General features: G+C 35.4%; 3 protein-coding genes across 3 annotated transcripts; 2 read left to right on the top strand and 1 right to left on the bottom strand.

Moving 5' to 3' along the window:
• Positions 1-725: 725 nt before the first annotated feature.
• On the top strand, positions 726-3743 carry LOC145124882 (putative glucose-6-phosphate 1-epimerase). Its single transcript, XM_079060363.1, has 9 exons — positions 726-970; positions 1708-1782; positions 1870-1926; positions 2012-2172; positions 2275-2415; positions 2604-2706; positions 2775-2874; positions 2993-3241; positions 3448-3743. The coding sequence occupies exons 1-8, from the start codon at positions 863-865 to the stop codon at positions 3196-3198; spliced, it is 951 nt and encodes a 316-aa protein (XP_078916489.1). The 5' UTR covers positions 726-862; the 3' UTR covers positions 3199-3241; positions 3448-3743.
• A 3654-nt stretch (positions 3744-7397) lies between these two features.
• Positions 7398-9653, top strand: NFU3 (NFU domain protein 3). The gene is made up of 4 exons (XM_079058493.1): positions 7398-7720; positions 7817-7919; positions 8998-9284; positions 9403-9653. The coding sequence occupies exons 1-4, from the start codon at positions 7601-7603 to the stop codon at positions 9592-9594; spliced, it is 702 nt and encodes a 233-aa protein (XP_078914619.1). The 5' UTR covers positions 7398-7600; the 3' UTR covers positions 9595-9653.
• Positions 9654-10351: 698 nt separating this feature from the next.
• Positions 10352-14832, bottom strand: LOC145124618 (lysine--tRNA ligase, cytoplasmic-like). The gene is made up of 17 exons (XM_079060028.1): positions 14613-14832; positions 14445-14520; positions 13753-13821; positions 13496-13661; positions 13325-13418; positions 13146-13231; positions 12938-13056; positions 12796-12858; positions 12572-12697; positions 12210-12492; positions 11800-11896; positions 11462-11618; positions 11214-11357; positions 11053-11121; positions 10810-10953; positions 10676-10727; positions 10352-10573 (listed from the first exon to the last, which is right to left on the bottom strand). The coding sequence occupies exons 1-17, from the start codon at positions 14687-14689 to the stop codon at positions 10551-10553; spliced, it is 1845 nt and encodes a 614-aa protein (XP_078916154.1). The 5' UTR covers positions 14690-14832; the 3' UTR covers positions 10352-10550.
• Positions 14833-19400: the final 4568 nt, after the last annotated feature.

Below are 19400 nucleotides of genomic sequence, written 5' to 3'. Positions count from 1 at the left end.
TTGTTAAGAAACTTAATAAATTGCACATTGTTTGCCATTGAAAAATAAATACTAAATTTTGTAGAAAACATCGTATTTGTTTAAATGCATTTGGGCATAAATTGGGAAAAAACTATATGTATTTGAACATTTTATAAAGGACTATACGAAGAAAAAAAAAACAAAAAAAAAAACAATATAGTTTTCAAAGTTTTCATTATATTTTTCTTTAACACGAGTTAGAGGTAATCTTTGTGACACAATCGTTTTTCTCCATATGGAGGCATGGCTCTCCATATCTACCTCTTTCTATCTTATATGAGTGTGCTTGGTTTTCAAAGTTTTCATTGTATTTTTTTGTTTCTTATACAACATTGTATTTTTAGATTATTATTATGAAACCGTTTTATTTTAAAAATACATCTCATTATATCAATTGATAACTTGCTATCTTTTAAATCGGGTTAAATAAACCTATAATAATATATATTCAAATCACAATGCTCTAAAAAGTTAATTTGAAAATATAAATATAACAAGATATACAAAACGTCTATACATTACTATTTTTTCATTTACCCCAACATATTATTAGGGCATGCTTGAAAATGTGGTCCGTTAATTGTTGGTATGATTGGTATATTAAAAAAAATCAATTATAAAAATACATTATAATCTATTCAATTTAGTCATATAAAATAAATATATCCAAAAATACATATTATTTATCGTAAATTTACGGAGGAAGGAAGTTGGCCAATTTCTAATCGCTATCGGAGAAGAAGAGAGCGAAACGGTTTCTTACAAGAGATTCATAAACACATAAATATAGTGGTGTTCTTGTGAGATTTCCCACTAGATTATTATAAACGCAATTTGACGAATGACGGAAGAGATTTCCACCTCCGGCAACCGATCTGTTGAGATCATTGATGGCATTAATGGCCTCCAAAAAGTTGTCCTCCATCAACACCACGGCAGTTCTGTTGAGGTCCGTAAACTTAATAATTGATCCAACTATTTCCTTCCAATTCCTCTACGCTTACTATCATTTTGTGGTATGTGTCCTGTTCTTCATGCATTGTTGATTGATTTGATATACAATATTATTCGTAATGATGATCATCTAGCGTATGAATTATGAAACGTAGATTACGTCGTATTAGGTTAATATGTGACGATTCTGCAATTGAATCTAGATGCGCATTCTTGTTTTTAGGAGGAATTCATGTTTAAAATCATCCAGGTGTATGTGTATTTTCGTTCTTTCTGGTTCTGGCAATGTGTGAATCGTGTATTTCATATGTATATTTGATAGACGAAAGTTTTGATCTATTGGCTTGCATTATAAGAGTTCCATTCATAAGCACAGGGTTATTTTGGCCTCTTTATGCGATGGCTATGGTGCAATAACAAGTTATAAAATGGTTTATGTATTATAGATCATGCATACACTTTTTAATTTCCTACAACTCTCGGGCAATAGCAATATCCTCTACCTGCCATTGATACCCAAATGCTGATGAACAGAAAGTATCTGCAACTCTTGATGATTCTTGACCTCCTCAAGAGAAAGACACATAACATGGTGTACCAGACATTGTTCTGTACAAATAAATTGTGTAATTATATATACATGCTGCAAACATGTGATTAGATGGATTTACTCTTTCTGTAGTTGAATGTGGACTTATGTCCTTAGTGCTTTTTGCTGTTTGTCATTTAAAGGTATATCTTTATGGGGGACATGTGACATCTTGGAAAAATGAGCAAGGTGAAGAGTTGCTATTTATGAGTAATAAGGTACTATACATTATATAACTTGAATGTATTTGTACCTTGTGTTATCTTCCATAATATTTAGAAACGAATGGTTACCTTACATTGCAGGCAACCTTCACGCCCCCAAATCCAATACGAGGGGGAATTCCTATATGCTTCCCTCACGTATGTGTGACTCCTTGTCTTTTGGCTATTTCAATATTTTATTTATTTTTTTATCATAGACATGAGACTTTCTTCATGAATGCAGTTCTCAAATGTAGGCTCTATTGAACTACATGGATTTGCAAGAAACAGATTATGGAGTGTTGACAATGACCCCCCTCCCTTCCCCACTAATCCCACAAATAGAGTTTTCATTGACTTGATTTTCAAGTCCACTGAAGATGATTTGAAGACATGGCCTCACAGGTGATCTTAATTGCACCCCTTTTGTCTACTAGACATTCTTAATTATGTTATTTACACGTCTTTCAGATGCTTCAATTCAAACTACATTTTGTTATTTTGTAGCTTTGAATACCGATTGAGGGTTAGTCTTGGACCTGTTGGAGACTTGCTGTTAACATCTCGTGTCAGAAATACAAACACAGATGGAAAACCATTTTCTTTCACTGTTGCATATAAAACTTATTTTTCTGTTTCAGATATCAGGTATATTAAGTTTTTTCAATCTTTTCCCTGTATATATTACATATAATCATGTTAGAATTTGGTCTATATTAGTTCCTATCAAATCGACTTAATATCATGTTTTTTTTTTTATTATTGCATCATCTTAATTGTTCCCAATAGCATGGTGTAGCTGTGTTTTCAAACAAGATTTGATTGTCTTGTTTCAGTGAAATCCGTGTAGAAGGATTGGAGACGCTGGATTATCTTGACAATTTGCAGAATCGGGAGCGATTTACAGAACAAGGGGATGCAATAACTTTTGAATCAGAAGTAATGATTTTTGTTTCTTGAAACTCTTTTCCATGGTTAGAGGCTTATGTAGGGTTATTTATTATCAGATTGACAAGGTTTACCTGAGCACACCAACAAAGATTGCAATCATTGATCATGAAAAGAAACGCACATTTGTCATTCGGAAAGATGGCCTTCCTGATGCTGGTAAGATCATGAAAATTTTCAAATACTCTGACTGTTGAGACTCTAACAACAATGTGCAGAAATTTTTTGGAAAAATTTGTTTGCATGGGTAATGAAATGATATATATATATTTTGTAGGGGTTTGGAATCCATGGGATAAGAAGGCGAAGGCTATGCCTGATTTTGGAGATGATGAATACAAGCATATGCTTTGTGTGGAGGCTGCAGCAGTGGAATACCCAATTACATTGAAACTTGGAGAGGAATGGAAAGGGAGGCAACAACTTTTGGTTGTTCATTCAAGCTATTGCAGTGGGAAGCTCGACCCTCACATAGTTTGTTAAAGCAGTTGAAGGAAAATCGGATGTTTAATATCATCATGTACAGGTATATATAATATATAATTATGTTCAACCATAAAACCACCTACTTTTCACTAAACCCATAACCACAAAATTATGTCATTTTAAGCGGCCGGTTACATCATTTCTTTTTAAAAAACATTATTTTTTACTCAAAACATCATTTTTAGTGGTTTTAAAAACTACGTTGTTTGAGTAGTTCTAAATAACAGTCTCGTATTCACTTTTTAGCAGGGGAAGTGGAAAATAATGTTGTAACCATTGTAATGGCAATGGCCATACCAATGCCAAACAGGAGTGGACAAAACAAAAGGCGAATATGGAATGGTTTAATAGGCATGGTTGATATAAAAATAAAAATAAAAAAACATTTTTGAAGAAAATATACATAGAAGGATTGATATGAGGTCATGTTGGGTTCATTATATATTAAGGATTGATATGAGATTATGAGGTCATGTTGGGTTCATTATATACTGTGAGTTTTATCTTTTATGATAGTATAAGGGGACAATGGTTACAGAAAATTAAAGGCTTTAAACTTAAACTAGTCATGTGACATGATAAGTTGGATGGGTATTTGAATGTTTATCAAATATGGTTGTTTGATTACGGTTGTGTTTAACGTTAGCTTGTAGATGATAAAATAATAGCATTTGGTAAAAACAATTTGATAAACTAGATAACAAATATAAAATGGCTTAAAAATATATATTTAGCATATTCCGGTTATATCGGTTCCGTTTCGGTTTTTCGGTTTTAAATTTCATACCTACTTTTGCACCCTCTACTTTGTAAAATGTCATTTCAACCCTCTCAAACTTTGAACTTTCTAAAATGTCATTTTTACCGCTTTATTTCCTAAACTTTGGTATTTACCTTTTGTAGTATATATAATCTAATTTTTCTATACCTACCACCCTTCAAAATTTTAAAATGTCACTTTCACCCCCGACTTTCTAAACTTTAATGTTTGCCCCATCCACCAACAGATACGATCCCTCAACTTTGTAAAATGTCACTTTTACCTCCTAGTTTTTAAACTTTCTAAAATATCATTTTCATCCCCTCGACTTTCTAAACTTTCGTGTTTACCCCAGTAAAATATATTCTATTTTTTCTTAAACTGTGCCAAATCAGAACCCGGGGGGGGGGGGGGGGGGGGGGGGGTGGAATAGTTCTCGAACCACAACCTGGTAATCAAGCAAAATGCTTTCCTGTCGAAGCAACCCCGATAATCGTGTAATGGAAATAAAAGCTCTTATAGGTCAACTGGATCATTGTAGTATATTCCTTGCATATAAGATAGTGACAGAGTAAAGGATGACATTCCACACCCATCGGCATGTTCACATAATCACCAAAACATGATTGCTTAAACATGGTCGCACAAACTCCTCGGTTTTGTTAACAAGCCATGATTTCCCACCCAAGTTCAGGCCCGCATGTTTTAGTTGCAACCGTTTCATATGTTTTGTCATGCTATAATCAAAAGAAACATCAATAAGGCAATTTAGCATGTATGTTTCGGACAAGATTTCGGAATACACAGTACAAACCACTATTTCGGATCAAAAAATTTGGAATCCTTTTCCGGATATGGATTTCGGGAAATAAGAATCCATATTTATATTCTGGAACTGTTCGTTGTATTCCGGACAAGTTCTTAGTATACCGGAGGTATTTTACAGATTTTGGATTCATTCCGGACGAGTCAAAATGATTATATTTGTAAGATTTTTTGATGTGATATACATATATAAGTAAATGTAATCATATAATCACCTTTAAACCACTAAAAATCACATAAAAACCTATATAATTACATAAATTATGCCGATGTTAACATACAATCTGCATTAAAGACATATAATTATAAACTTACATATAAAAAAGTGAATCTCTTCGCCTCACGAAGAAGAAATTTGTGATTTATTAGGTTTGAAACGTCTTCGGAATGTAGGTTCGAAACGGTCTCCGGAATAAATGAAATCGTATAAATTAACTCTAAAACGAAATTTATAGGGACCACAAAACCGGGTCAGGTCGGATCTTATAAACGTGACCATTTTCGAAAAACATGTCCAGAATAACCCGTTTCGGACCTTATGGTCATTTTTTTTAAATGGTTATTGTTTTTAAAATATTGAAAAATGGTTAGGGTGCGTTTAGTTGCGGAAAATGGACCATTTTCTAAAAAAAAAAATTCAAGAAAAATGAAAATTTTGAAAACGCGTTTAGTTCGTTTATTTTTCTAAATTTTTCACGGAAAATGAAAATTTTCAGTTTTTTAAAATTACAAAGAAGTTAGAAATTTTTGGAAAACCAATAATTATTGTTTTCCACATTTTTCTAATTCCAAATTTTCTCTATTATATAAACACACACTCACTTCCACCTCTACCTTACCCCACTTCTACACCTCCAACCCACCACACCCCTACCTACCCACACCCACCCACTCCCAAGCCCATCCCCACAAACAAAGACACACACACACACACCTACCCACCCACTCCCAAGCCCATTCCCACAAACACACACACACACACATAACACACACCTACCCCCCCCCCCCACACACACACACACAAATACACACCCACCCCAACCCCACTCACACACAAACACACATCCACACCCACCCCCACCCTATAAACACACACACCCAACACCACTACCATAATCACCGACCTACCATCATCATCACCACCACCACTGCCCCATCACCAGCATCACCACCGCTGCCGCAATCACCACCACCACCGCCGCCACCACCACCACTGCCCCCCATCGTTGCCCTCATCCCCATCCTACCACCGCTACCGTTTTCTAAAAATGAAAACTGATAGAAATATACGCATCGAAACGCGTTTTCTATTTTTCTAAAACTGAAAATGAAAAATGAATAAGTTTCAACTAAACGCGTTTTCTAAATTTTCCAATGAAAAATGAAAATGAAAAACGGAAACCGAAAAGGAAAATGAAAAACAGAAAATGAAAAGAAAATGAAAACTATTTTCCGTAAACGATAGAACCTTAGGTTGCGTTTAGTTACGGAAAAACAATTTTCATTTTCCGTTTTTTGTTTTCCCTTTTCGATTTTCGTTTTCCGTTTTTATTTTTCATTGAAAAATTTAGAAAACGCGTTTAGTTAAACTTATTCATTTTTCATTTTCAGTTTTAGAAAATTAGAAAACGTGTTTAGATGTGTATTTTTTTATCGGTTTTCATTTTTAGAAAACGGTAGCGGTGGTAGGGTGTGGGTGGCGGCGGTGACGGTAGCGGGTCGGCGGCGGTGGTGGTGATGACATGCGATGGTGGTGGCGGCGGCAATTGTGTTAGTGGTGGTGATGGCGGCGGCAGCGGTGGTAGTGGTGGTGGTGGTAGTGACAGGTTGGTGGTGGTGGTGGTGGTGATGGTGATGGTAGGTCGGTGATTGTGGTGGTGGTGTTGGGTGGGTGGGGGTGCGAGTATGTGTTTGTGTGTGTGTATGTGTGTGTTTGTGGGGGTAGGTGTGGGTTTGTGTGTGTGTGGGTGTGTGTGTCTGTGAGGGTGGGGGTGGGGGTAGATGTGGGTTTGTGTGTGTGTGGGTGTGTGTGTCTATGAGGGTGGGGGTGGGGGTAGGGGTGGGTTTGTGTGTGTGTGTGTGTGTGGGTGTGTGTTTGTGGGGGTGTGGGTGGGTATGTGTGTGAGTGTGTTTGTGTGTGTGTGGGTGCATTGGTGGGTATGTATGTGTGTGTGTGTGTTTGTGGGTGGGTGTGTGTGTGTGTGGGTGTGTTTGTGGGTTGGTGTGTGTGTGTGTGTGTGTGTATGAAGGTGGGTGGGTGGGTGTGTGTGTGGGTGGGTATGTATGTGTGTGTGGGGGGTGGGGGTAGGTAGAGGTGGATGGGGTGGGAGTGAGTGTGTGTTTATATTTTAGAAAAATTTTGGAATTAGAAAAATATGGAAAACAATGATTATCAGTTTTCCAAAAAATTTCAACTTCTTTGTAATTTTAGAAAACGGAAAATTAAAATTTAGAAAAATAGACGAACTAAACGCGTTTTCAAAATTCTCATTTTTCTTGGAAATTTTTTCCGAAAAACGGCCCATTTTTCCGCAACTAAACGCACCCTTAGATTTCTCAATTTTTCAAAATATAAATGTTTTTAAATTTACTTTTTCCTACTGAAAATGTATTATCCTATCCGTGTCGATGAGGGGAAAAGAAGCTAAACATTTGAAGATGAGTTTCTGTCCACAGATATGCGGGAGGAAAATGCCTCTCCAAATCCATAAAAATTCGAATTTGATTTCGTCATAATCATATCAACAGTCTCTCATCAACCGTTTTCAATCGAAATCGAATCCCAGTAATTTCATTATTGATCGAGCAAAACTAATGGGTGCAATCGCCACTCAAACAAGATGTTTGAAATCAACACCATCTTCTTCAACATCTATCTGTTGTTATTCATCAGACGATAAACCTTCTCCTTCACACGTTTTCCTCCCCAGAGAGGTACCGATTTCTGCTCATTTCGCTAAACCTTTTCCATTTTTACTAGAAATTGGTTACGAAGCTTTGTTCCATTTCTGTTTCTGCTTCTGTAATCAGGGATCATATTTGTCGAAACAGAAGTCATTTTTGAGTGGAGAATTCCACATAAACCAATTTCTCCGAATAGATTCTACCAGACGACGACTAAGAAAGCGTTTAGGTACACCATACTCCCTCCCATGAACTTGCAATGTAATAAAGTGTTGAGGATTAGTAATTTGTATGGTTGATTAGGGGTAAATGCGTAATTTAAAATGCTATGTAATCTAATATATAGGATTCTTAAGTAAACAATGTAACTGGTTTTGAATGTATGATGCTATTTGGTAAAATTTAAAAGTACGTTGTGAGAAAGTATGTTGCCATATGAAGCAATAAAACTTTAATTTTACAAGGATGAATGATCAACAATTACTTCATGCTTTTTAAGCAACAGTCACTCTTCTTTTCTCGGTCTATTTTAAAACATGTTGTTACTTTGAATAAGTAGCAGAAGTACATCACCAAAAATGTAAGAAAAATAAAGTATCTTAAGATTATGTGTAAAAAAGGACATTATGTTAAAGTAAGAATTGACCCAAACTAGATTGTTATTATGTGCATTTCACTTTTAATCTTATCACAGTTACATATAAATATAATCGTCAAGTTTTAGCTTGAAGCCATACAAAAAGTTTGTATTATATGTTTAAAGCTTTAGAAGTCAAATTGCATAAGCATTTGAAGGGCTAAAGCCAAGAAATAACAACTTACTTTCATTTATTTACATATTATAGTATCCTAATATTACAAAGTTGTATATTAACCTTTTTTCTTATCAACGCATTGTACTTTCAGAATTTTACAAATTATAGCATTGTACTCTCAATTTTGTTCTTTTTCTTATTAGGATATTATACTTTGAAATATCTACCCAATTATGATTTTTCAAAGTAAAATACTACTATTATACATAGAAATGAAAGTGGATTGCTTATTTCTTGTATCTAACCATTCGAACGAGGTATAGCAATGTAGAAATTTTGTGGATACAAAGAAACTGAAAATTCGACATCTTTATTTCATCTCATCCACTGAAATTCATAAATCATGAATGGAACAAGTTTTCTAGGCTTATCTTCTCTTCCAAAACTTTGACTTTTTAGGTCAAAACCGTAATTTTCATATAAATTCTCAACTTCTTCATTTTTATCGATTGCGGGTATGAATCTTTTTTCTCAAATTTAATCTGTTTGTAGGGTTTGTTTGTGTTCTTCCATTAACGGAAGAGAATGTGGAGAAGGTATTGGATGAGGTGAGGCCTGGACTTATGGCGGATGGAGGGAATGTTGTGTTGCATGAGATTGATGGTCTTGTTGTTGTCCTTAAACTCCAAGGTGCATGTGGCTCCTGTCCCAGTTCAACAATGACACTCAAAATGGGAATCGAGACTCGACTCAGAGATAAAATTCCTGAAATTATGGATGTTGAGCAACTCATTGATACAGAAACCGGACTCGATTTGAATGAGGAGAATGTTGAAAAGGTATTTGTATGAATACAATTACAATCACCCTTTACCAAATCCAAAAACAAGGGTCTTTTATTAAGCATTGAAATTCATGTAAAATGTTGAGCTAACCAAGATTTTTTTGAGATTGCAGATACTTGCAGAGATTAGGCCATACTTGGTAGGCACAGGTGGTGGAATTCTGGAGTTTGTAGAAATCAAAGACTACAATGTTAAAGTCCGACTCAGTGGGCCTGCAGCAGGGGTGATGACAGTTCGTGTTGCATTGTCACAGAAACTCAGAGAAAAAATACCTGTTATCACATCCGTTCAATTGATAGACTAACAAACAACATGTAATGTTCATATTTTTGCTATAAATCTCACCAAAGAGAGTTTTTATCATAGTTTTTTATAAATATATATATATATATATATATATATATATATATATATATATATAGTATATAGTTTTGTTTGTGTTTCCTATATATATTTCAAGTGAAATGAGTTGACATCTTTAGAGCATTCAGGCTATTTTTTCAACCATACAACAATAGATTGAAACCGTAAGTTCAGTTATTTAAGGGGTACTGGGGTAGGGTTGTTTCTTTTTTACTTAATGAGCTTAATGAGTTAAGCACATTATACGTGATAGTATTTTTACTTAATCTGGACCGAATGACTTATGGCTTAATAAATAAAAACCTAGCTTAATCTATTAAGATTGACACCTACCTTTTACCTATTTGCACTTCTTTTTGTTTTCCTCCGAATCTCATATTCTCATTCTCATTCACGGTAAAATTGATGGATATTGTGACAAACAATTGTTGGAATGTAAAATGGTCAAATAGTTAATTAGTTTCGTTTCAGACAGTTTATCCGCCCAGAATTAAACAGGGAAAAAAACAGAATGGACTTCATGGGTTAAACCAAAAAAAACATGGCTTAATGAATTAGGATGCTAATCCCCTAAATTGATCTTGATTCTTGAAGGCTAGCAGGTTCAGCATGTTTGTGATGCATACAAATATACAATATCTCAGAAAGTGGAGAACAACCAAAACAATTACACACACATAATGCCTAATATAAATATATAAAGTATAAATATAAATTCTTTCCATAATAGCTTCAAAATCAGGACACGATGTAATATTTAAATTTGGTAAAGTAAAGGCCAGACAAGACCGAATCCCATGAAAATAGCACTAACAATCATCACTATGTCCAAACTATTCATCACAAATTTTTGACAATCATCAAAATCTCCTCAAAACTGAACATAGATTTGTGAGCTCAACTTTTCACGACTTCTGCAGCTGCAATTCATTATTATTTGTTACTTGGTAAAACTTATCATATCCCAATAACACAAACAAAAAGTGAATTTGTTGTATGGTTTTAAAAAATAAAAAATGTACCTTTGACAGGTGCTTCGTCTTGTGGTTTCATTGCTGGGAAAAGTAAAACTTCCTGTTTGTTTGGTTTCCAAAACATTAATGAAAAATACACAAGTAACATGTGATGTAAGAACTGCAGAAAGCCAGCCACAAACCTTGATGTTCTGTGAATCGGTCAAAAGCATAGCAAGCCGGTCAACACCCAGTCCCCAACCACCAGTTGGTGGCAACCCGTACTCAAGAGCCGTACAGAACGTCTCATCCAAAGCCATGGCTTCATCATCTCCCGATTGTCGATCCTAAAATATTTTACAATAAGATTAATAAATAATTTACCAATATTTTTTTCTTCCAACATATATCATAATAATCAAAACACAGACACACACACTCGTTACCTTTAATTGATCAGCAAATCTCTGGCGTTGTACCACTGGATCATTCAGTTCGGTGTACGCATTCGCAAGCTGACACAATCAAATATCAAAACAAATGATTCTTAAAAAAAATATAGTTAAAGTGGAAACTCAAGTTATCTGCAAAAATAGCATTTATTTACCTCGTGTTTGTTGATGAACAACTCGAAACGTTCAGTCAATCCTGGTTTGGATCTGTGCCACTTGGCCAATGGACTCATGATCTCAGGATGGTTGATTATGAAACAAGGGTTCACACATGTTTCCTCCAAAAAGTGTCCCACCAGCTGTGTGTAATTAAATAATACACAACAACAAATTTAATCAAATAAATAACACATATCCTACAAAAACAAATTATATATTTTGATTAAATCAAATAAATCATTACTTTGTCTAGCAAACGTGCGGTTGTTTGAGGTGGAGGACATTTGATTTCAAACTTTTTGCATGCCTCAACAAGATATTTGTTGGCCTCATCACCTGCTAGATCTTTTGGTATGCTTAGATTTGCCATCTTCTCCAACTCTCCAATCATATCAATCCTTCTGTAAAATATCAATCACATTAAAAAAAAAACACTTGCTTTGTATTTAGATGACATTGCTATATATAACTTAAGTAGAAGTAGATATTTTCAAAGTACAATAAACAAATAAAAGAAAATATGTTGTTATTTTTGGATTCAACCCTTGTATGAATTATAAGCTAGTAAGGTAAGGTAATGACCTGAAAGGAGGGGTGAAGTCAATTTCAATGGGGTCACTATCTAACCCATTTGCATGGTATTTAATTTTGTATCCACCTGTTAGCTCCTTCACCATGCCTGTTTCATTATGCATTATTAACAAACTTGCCCATAAAAATAATTATTACTAAAACAGTCCCTATGCATTCTGGTTTTAACCATGTTTACCCCAAAACTGAAACCCTTTTTCAAATTTGGTCCTTATTTCAAGGTTTCATAGCGATTTTGGTCCCCCTCTAACCTTGAAACAAGAATCAGAAGCCAAAAGTCTCGGGGACAAAATTCGAGACAAGGATAAAGGCCGAAAGGTTTCAATTTTGGACTAAACACGGAAAAAATCAAAAAACAAAGGGACCATTTTTGTAATTTACGCTAATAATATAAAAGTTACCACTCAAGAGTTGTTCAGTTATCTCCATCAAGTCATTATAGTCAGCAAAAGCCATATAAAATTCACACGTGGTGAATTCAGGATTATGTGTCAAATCAATTCCTTCATTCCTGAACTGTTTTCCTATCTCATACACACGCTCCAATCCACCAACAACAAGCTCCTTCAGATAAAGTTCAGGGGCAATACGCATAAACAGCCTCATGTTTAGGTCATTGTGATGGGTCACAAATGGCCTTGCAGCTGCCCCTCCAGCAATCATGTTCATCATCGGAGTTTCAACCTTCAATAACAATGGTCAAGTCCATCAGTCATAGGGGCATTTTAGTCTTTTAACAAATCAACAATGGAATGTGATTTACCTCCAAAAAATCAAGATTGTCAAGAAAACGTCTAACATAAGATACAATCTTTGCCCGGGTCTTGAATATATGTCTGACTTCCGAGTTTAACATCAGATCCAAATAACGTTGACGATATCGTGTTTCCTAGAATAAAAAAAATATAATTAAATAAATTAAAATGTGAAACAAAGAAAAAATTGCATGCAACAGTGGCTATATGTATATCTATATATGTCAAATACCTGATCCTTCAGAATATATGCATCGGGATTTCTGCCACTTCCTGGAGTCCAAGCATCAATTTTCTGAAGATAATGAACACAAACCCAAGTCAGAAAAGACCCAACAAATAGGGGTAAATAGGTCAATATAACAAAGCTTTACCTTCACATTGGCGTTCTCTGCAACAGCTGCACTCTTTTGCCTTGGCATCATATGAAGACAATGAGAAAGCACCATGAATGTTTTTGGAAAAATGCTCAGTTCACCTCTCTTGCTTTTTCCTGCCAATAAAGAAAAAGAATATGAGAAACAATGTAGAACTAAAAGATAAAAATAAAAAAAATAAAAAAAATAAAAAAAAATCGCACACCTGGAAACCCAACAATACCAACTATATCTCCACGTTTCACACTAGAATGGTACTTAGAGAACTCAGCTTCATCCAAATCAGATCTCCTGTAAAACCAATTGGCAATAAAGATAGCTTTTAGATTTAAAAAGAATATAAAGGTAATATGCAATTTCAAAGTAATATTAAATTTGGGTTACCTTGCATCAGCCATAACTTGCACTTTTCCACCAGTACCATGGAGGTCATAAAAGAAGAGCTTTGATGAAGAAGATCGTTTGTTCATAAGCCGCCCTGCAAGAGTACAATTATCAACATCAATATAAAGAAGGAAATTTGTGGATGAGGTCATGTATTAGACTCATACTCACCAGCCAAAGAAACTTGAACATCCTCCAGATGATCTCCACTATTTAAACTTTCATACTTTTCTATGTATTCAAGAATGGACATGGAGACATGGAATTTGTGAGGGTAGGGGTTCATTCCTGCTGCCTTCTGAGTAGCGAGTGTTTTCAGACGATTTTCAAAATATTGCTGCAACCAAAGAAGAGACATGTATGATAATCAAGTAAAGATGAGTACTAAGACACAACTCTAGTATAAATAATTAAGAAAACAATTATACCGTTGGATCCATGTCTTCATCATCTGCAGCTGACTGCTTTTGGACAGCTGATTTTGGCATGGCAGCAGCCTGTAAAATGCACAAAGCCATGATGATATTTAGGTCTTCACAAATACAAACAATCGCAATATCTGGCATTGTGTTTCGAATTTCACACAATAATACTAATGTCTGATGAACTATTATAGTTACTATCTCATGGCAATTACATAGCCACTTTCTTTATACAATAATGCAGCATAACAGAAGATGGTCTATTGTAGTCAATTTAGAGGGAAAAAGTTGTAATTTCAGAAGCCACTAAAAGAAGAAATACGCCACATTATCTTCATACTCAGTGCAGTAATTATTGAAAATTCACGATTGGTTGAAAACTAAGAACCTAGTTAAGTTATTAAGCCTCTGAAATGGGTTTTTATAGTCGACTAACCACTTGATTCACATCATTAATGTTCGAGGAATGTGGATAGTAGATTCATAGAAGATTAATAGACGGAAGATTGAGAAAAAATAGGTCCATTAAGCTTGCCCAGTTCAAAAAAAAATTATCTATTTGCTGGTTTGATAGAAATTGAGCTAGAAAATGAATTTATAAATTGAAACGGATAGGGAAAATATTTGCTTAGTCTGATGAACACAAAATCGAAGCTATACCGGTCTATAATTTTAAATTGAAAACAACCGTAATTCACCTTTTTCTCCTTCTCCTCTTCCTTGCGACGCCTCTCTTCCTCCTTCTGTTTGTTCTTCAGCTCCTTCTTGCGAGCGCTTCATCAAAATCAAACAATGAATATAAAACCCTAGAGTCGCTTTAGAACAAGAAATGATAGTAAATAGTTGCAGCGGTAATGAAAACTCACTTTTTGCTTAAAACATCTGACTCCGGTGGAGCGGACACAGGATTGTCGATTGAGATGGTAGCATCCACGTCCGCCATTGTAGGGGAAGGTTGTGTGGAAGAATCTGCAATGGCGTTAGGGTTTCTGGAAGCTGATTGAAACGACGGCCGGGAGTGTGTGCGGGTAGGACTAGTATGAAAGAAAAAGGATAGAATTGGAAATTCGTTAGCGGGTAGGGTTAAGGCACCCCGTATTTATTCGGTTTGACACACACTTCAGTCGTGGTGCGCAAGTATCAAATACTTATTTATTTATTGTTATTGTTATTTACCTTATTTAAATATTTATTTATTTTGTGTGATAATATTTACTTTTATTTATTAGCATCAGAAATAATAAGCTTTTTAATCATATATATCTTCCCTAATAAATGAAAATACTTTTGTCACTTATCATCTTCTCCTTCATTTTGACATATGTAATTTTTTAGAATTTTTAAAATTATTATTTTTCACTTGTCATTTTTTGGGGATTTCAATTTTCTTAAAATAAATTTCCAAAAAATTCTAATAGGTTATATATATGTAAGGTTGTCATTCTATTAATTTGATAATAAATTCTCATAAATGCTCCAAACGATTTGATTTTTTTCATAAATGCTTCAAAAGATTACATTTTGTTACGGAAAAGCATTCTTTTATAAAATATTTAATGTTTATATATATATTCATATTAAATTTTTATTTTTAATAAACCCGTGTAATATACGGGTTTGACACCTAATAGAATATATTAGCACAAAAAATAATAAATTTTTTCTAATCACACCTAAAGTGAACTTAAAGCTATCTGGTAAGTCCTTTAATGGTTCTATTAAGAGACAACATTTTAATTGTTCAACATTCAAGTCATTTGGTACCGTCAAAATTAACCTCTGAATGGTTAAGAAGGCTTTGAATTGCTCAACACCTAATATATCTTTGAACCATAACTTTTTGCCAAAAACCAATGTGTCATCATAAAGAAAAATGTGGGTCCTTTTCTCCTCTTAACACCGCTTGGCCACCCTCTTCTTTCCTATCGACCTGAAACTTGTACCACCCTCTTCCTTCCCTATAACGGTCACCGTCATAAACAAACCAATAAGTTATCAATCACATTACAAGCAATAAACTATGGATAGGAGATATGAATTTAGACTTTTTTAAATGGTTCAAAGTGTTGTGGCAGTGGTTTAGAGAAGAATTGTGCACCTGCTTGCTTGCTGATGAATCGAAATTCGGTCAACAGCCACCAGTCCACCATACCTTCGTCGATTGTCACATGTTGCGACTCCACCCTCTCATGTTGTGACTCCTCGTTCTCATGTTGCAACTTCGACTTCGGTTGTAAGGATGTGATACCATCTTCGACTCTGGCACTCACATCTCTACCTGCAACTTTAACTCTGCCTCTCACATCTCCGACAGATTATGTAAATCAGTTTTCGTCTTTATGTTATTTTTTTACTGTAGCACCATATAACTTCAAATTCAACAGGTAGCATTGGTTTATCTTTATGTTGAATTGTTTTACATTCATAATTTAGCAAAAAAAAAAATCAGTAGCATTGTGTTTTTTTAGTAGCATTATAGGCTGTAATGATATTCAAAATTTAGGAGCATTTCTTACTGTTTAGTAAAGAATTTATCATTATTTTTTAATTTTTCATGTATATCTATCCGTGGTTGTTTAGAAAAAGAACTCAGTGCTCAAAATACCAATGGCAACTGATGAAACGACAATTGATGTCGATGAAAAAAATACCAATGAAGATAAAATCAAAGAATGGAGGTCAACATGTATGTTAAGATCCATTATTTGGGAGTATTTTCCATATGTCAAAGGCGTTACATATGTAAAATACAAACGTTATTAAACGGTCTTAGCTTGTGGAGGTTGGAAGAGTAGTACTTTCAAATTGCTTAACCATCTAACCAATACATGTAGGACCTCACCACTTTATAAAAAAATGATTCAAAGAAACAAACTATAACATCTCGATGTTGAGGTACTTTCGATTTCAACCCTTGGTATGATTAAATATATCATTTTGGTCCATAAGTAAGAGAAATGGTGCAAAAGGGCCCATAGTGGCATTTTGGAAATTTTGGACTTTGGGGAATACGTTGAGCGTACTAGGGCACACCTTAGTACGCTGGACGTATACCTCGTACGCAGGGTGTACGTGAGGATCATGCAAAACCCTAATCTTTTGGGTTTGGTTCATATTTAAACCTCATTATAGCCTCACATCTCATTCTTATTCAGCCTTCCTCTGTGAAATCGACCCCCCAAGCAAACCCTAAGTGAAAGAGAGCATTTTGGAGCCTTTGAGTGATTAGAAGTGTTCTCGAAGAAGAAGAGAGTGGTGTGGAGAGCTTGGAGTTTGGGAAGCACTTTGGATCTGAGATTTCTTTCTTGTTAGCAAGCTCCAGAAGGTATAAAAGTTTGCATCTTGATCACTCCATCTTATAGATTTAGACTTTTATTATTTTAAGACACTTTTTGGTCCCAAAATGGTGTTTTTTTAGCATGGCATGTTCTTGATCCATTAAGTCGTCCTTTCAGACCCTAGGAGGGGTCTTGAGTCATAAAAATGTGGTATTGAGAGTTAGTTTCACTCCATGAAAGCTATATAAGATCTTAATGCATTAAGATGTTGAGGGTTTGTGTTTTAAGCACTTAAAGGACATGCAAAGTCATAAAGTTTGAAACTTTATGACTCATTATGGTATTTTGACCTTGGATCTGACTTTGGACGTGAAAAGGTGGAGTATTAAGCTCTTAATGGAAAAAGGGTTGAATAGGGTGCGTATATTGGGCGTACTAGATGGTACGTTGCGCGTTTTGAGAATTGGTCATTTGGTTGGATAGGTGACGGTTAGAGCTGAGATTCGGAGTCGGTACCTCATCATCTATTGTCCAGATTGGCTAAACTTACGGGTCGAAGGCACCAAATCCGGCCCGTTGGATTGATATCCTGGTTTACCGTATGTTGCTATGATGTAGTGATTTGTTAGATCTGTATCCGGGTATTTAGGATGTTGTTATGCAATAGTGATCTGTGGTCCTGCCTGCTAGACTGTCAATTGTTTATATGATTATCTGTTTTTGGATATATGTTATTTTTTATATTCATGTCGACATGGTATGTTAGGGGTTGAGACTGTACTGCTTCGTGTTGTAAGTCAACAAACTGGGCATTCCAACCGGAAGGTTGTGGACCGGGGCATTCCAACCGGAAGGTTGTGGGTCAGGGGTAATCCAAGCAGTAGGGTTGTGGACCCATTATGTATTGGGCATTCCAACCGTATGGTTGAGGGCCAGGGCATTCCAATCGTAGGGTTGTGGGCCAGGGGTAATCCAACCAGGAGGTTGTGGACCCCGATATCTGCTTGATTATATGTTTGTGTAATGGTATCTTGGGGGAACTCACTAAGCTTTGGCTTATAGTTTTTAGTTTGTGGTTTCAGATACTTCAGAGGACCGTGACAAGGTGAATACGTGATCATACACATCCTGATTTTATGATTGTTGATCTTGGGAGACTCTGATTTTTAAATAATATTTTAGAAACAATGGTTTTGTAAACACTTTTACCAGTAAAGGAGTTGTTTTTATAAGTTGAAATTTGTCGTAATTTTTTTGATGTTACAAGTTGGTATCATAGCCTTGGTTTAAGCGAATTGGAGGAACATTCGTGTGAATCCAAACTCAAACTAAGGGACTGCAAAAGTTTTGCAAATGGTTTTCAAAACTGTTTTAAAAAATAATCAAGAGAGGATGTGATGTGTACAATCAGCCAAAGCCAGTAGGTATACCCCAAGTTACCCACATTGTTATTGATATTGTGTTTATGTTAGAACAACATGCTAGTTGTAGGATAGTGATCTTCAGGAATTGCATGATAGAATTGTTTGATACATGATGCCTTATTTCCTATAGAGTTTTCTTGCTGATTGTTGTATGACTCTTTCGGGTGTGAAATAACTACTAATTGAATACGTTGAGTCACATGCTGCATGGGTTAAATAATTTTAGGGTAAAGGATTTGGTCCTACTGTGCAACTCTTGTCTGAGTCCAACCATTGTAGGTTTGAATCTTTTAATCTAAGATTATTTAAGTTATGTTACATGTGATTGTATTCATGCAGTAATTAACTGGCACCAATCGGGGTCGTTTAGCAGTTGATGGAAGGGTGAGGTATGGAACCTAGGATAGCCTAGGGAGTACGTAGTACTCAAGATACGTTTTTTTTGCAAGTTTTGGGAGTATCATTATGATGAGTATGTGTGTGAGAGAAGTAGGCCTGAGGAGGAATGTTTTAGCCATTCTCGAGTGTAACATCCCAAGATTTGTCACTTGTAGTTCTTGGGGATAGATGGGTGAAGCCATGAGAAGCATAAGGGCTAAATTGCAATTTTGGGATTAGGAGGAGTACGTTGCGCGTACATAAGGGTACGTTAAGCGTACTAGGTGCACCCTAGTACGCTGGGCGTACATTTGTGTACGTTGGGCGTACTCATGACAGAAGGAAACCCTAATATTTAGGGTTTGGGTGCTATATAAACATCCTTATGGCTCATTTTTCCCACCACTTACAGCCTCCATACCCCAGAAACGTCCCAAACCCTAGCCTTGTGTGTCAGTGTGAGTTTGTGTGTGTTTTGACCACTTGAAGAAGAAGGTGTTGCATCAAGGAGTTGGAGAAGGAGGACAAGCTTGTAGATCTGAAGTTTCTTTATGCTCTAGAAGCTCCAGAAGGT

This window comes from Lactuca virosa, chromosome 7 (genome assembly GCF_052849685.1).
Source record: "Lactuca virosa cultivar CGN04683 chromosome 7, Lactuca_virosa_CGN04683_v6, whole genome shotgun sequence".
Taxonomy (NCBI): domain Eukaryota; kingdom Viridiplantae; phylum Streptophyta; class Magnoliopsida; order Asterales; family Asteraceae; genus Lactuca; species Lactuca virosa.
This window is presented reverse-complemented; position numbering and strand designations above follow the sequence as displayed.

What these genes read in the sequence shown, in the direction of transcription:
- LOC145124882 (XM_079060363.1), top strand. Translation starts at nt 863, where the DNA reads ATGACGGAAGAGATTTCCACCTCCGGCAACCGATCTGTTGAGATCATT. An exon ending in TTCCTATATGCTTCCCTCAC is followed by an intron (nt 1,927 to 2,011) that starts GTATGTGTGACT and finishes TCATGAATGCAG; the next exon opens with TTCTCAAATGTAGGCTCTAT. An exon ending in CAATAACTTTTGAATCAGAA is followed by an intron (nt 2,707 to 2,774) that starts GTAATGATTTTT and finishes ATTTATTATCAG; the next exon opens with ATTGACAAGGTTTACCTGAG.
- NFU3 (XM_079058493.1), top strand. Translation starts at nt 7,601, where the DNA reads ATGGGTGCAATCGCCACTCAAACAAGATGTTTGAAATCAACACCATCT. An exon ending in ACGTTTTCCTCCCCAGAGAG is followed by an intron (nt 7,721 to 7,816) that starts GTACCGATTTCT and finishes TTCTGTAATCAG; the next exon opens with GGATCATATTTGTCGAAACA. An exon ending in ATGAGGAGAATGTTGAAAAG is followed by an intron (nt 9,285 to 9,402) that starts GTATTTGTATGA and finishes TTGAGATTGCAG; the next exon opens with ATACTTGCAGAGATTAGGCC.
- LOC145124618 (XM_079060028.1), bottom strand. Translation starts at nt 14,689, where the DNA reads ATGGCGGACGTGGATGCTACCATCTCAATCGACAATCCTGTGTCCGCT. An exon ending in AAGAGGAGAAGGAGAAAAAG is followed by an intron (nt 13,822 to 14,444) that starts GTGAATTACGGT and finishes TGCATTTTACAG; the next exon opens with GCTGCTGCCATGCCAAAATC. An exon ending in ACAATCTTGATTTTTTGGAG is followed by an intron (nt 12,493 to 12,571) that starts GTAAATCACATT and finishes TTGTTATTGAAG; the next exon opens with GTTGAAACTCCGATGATGAA.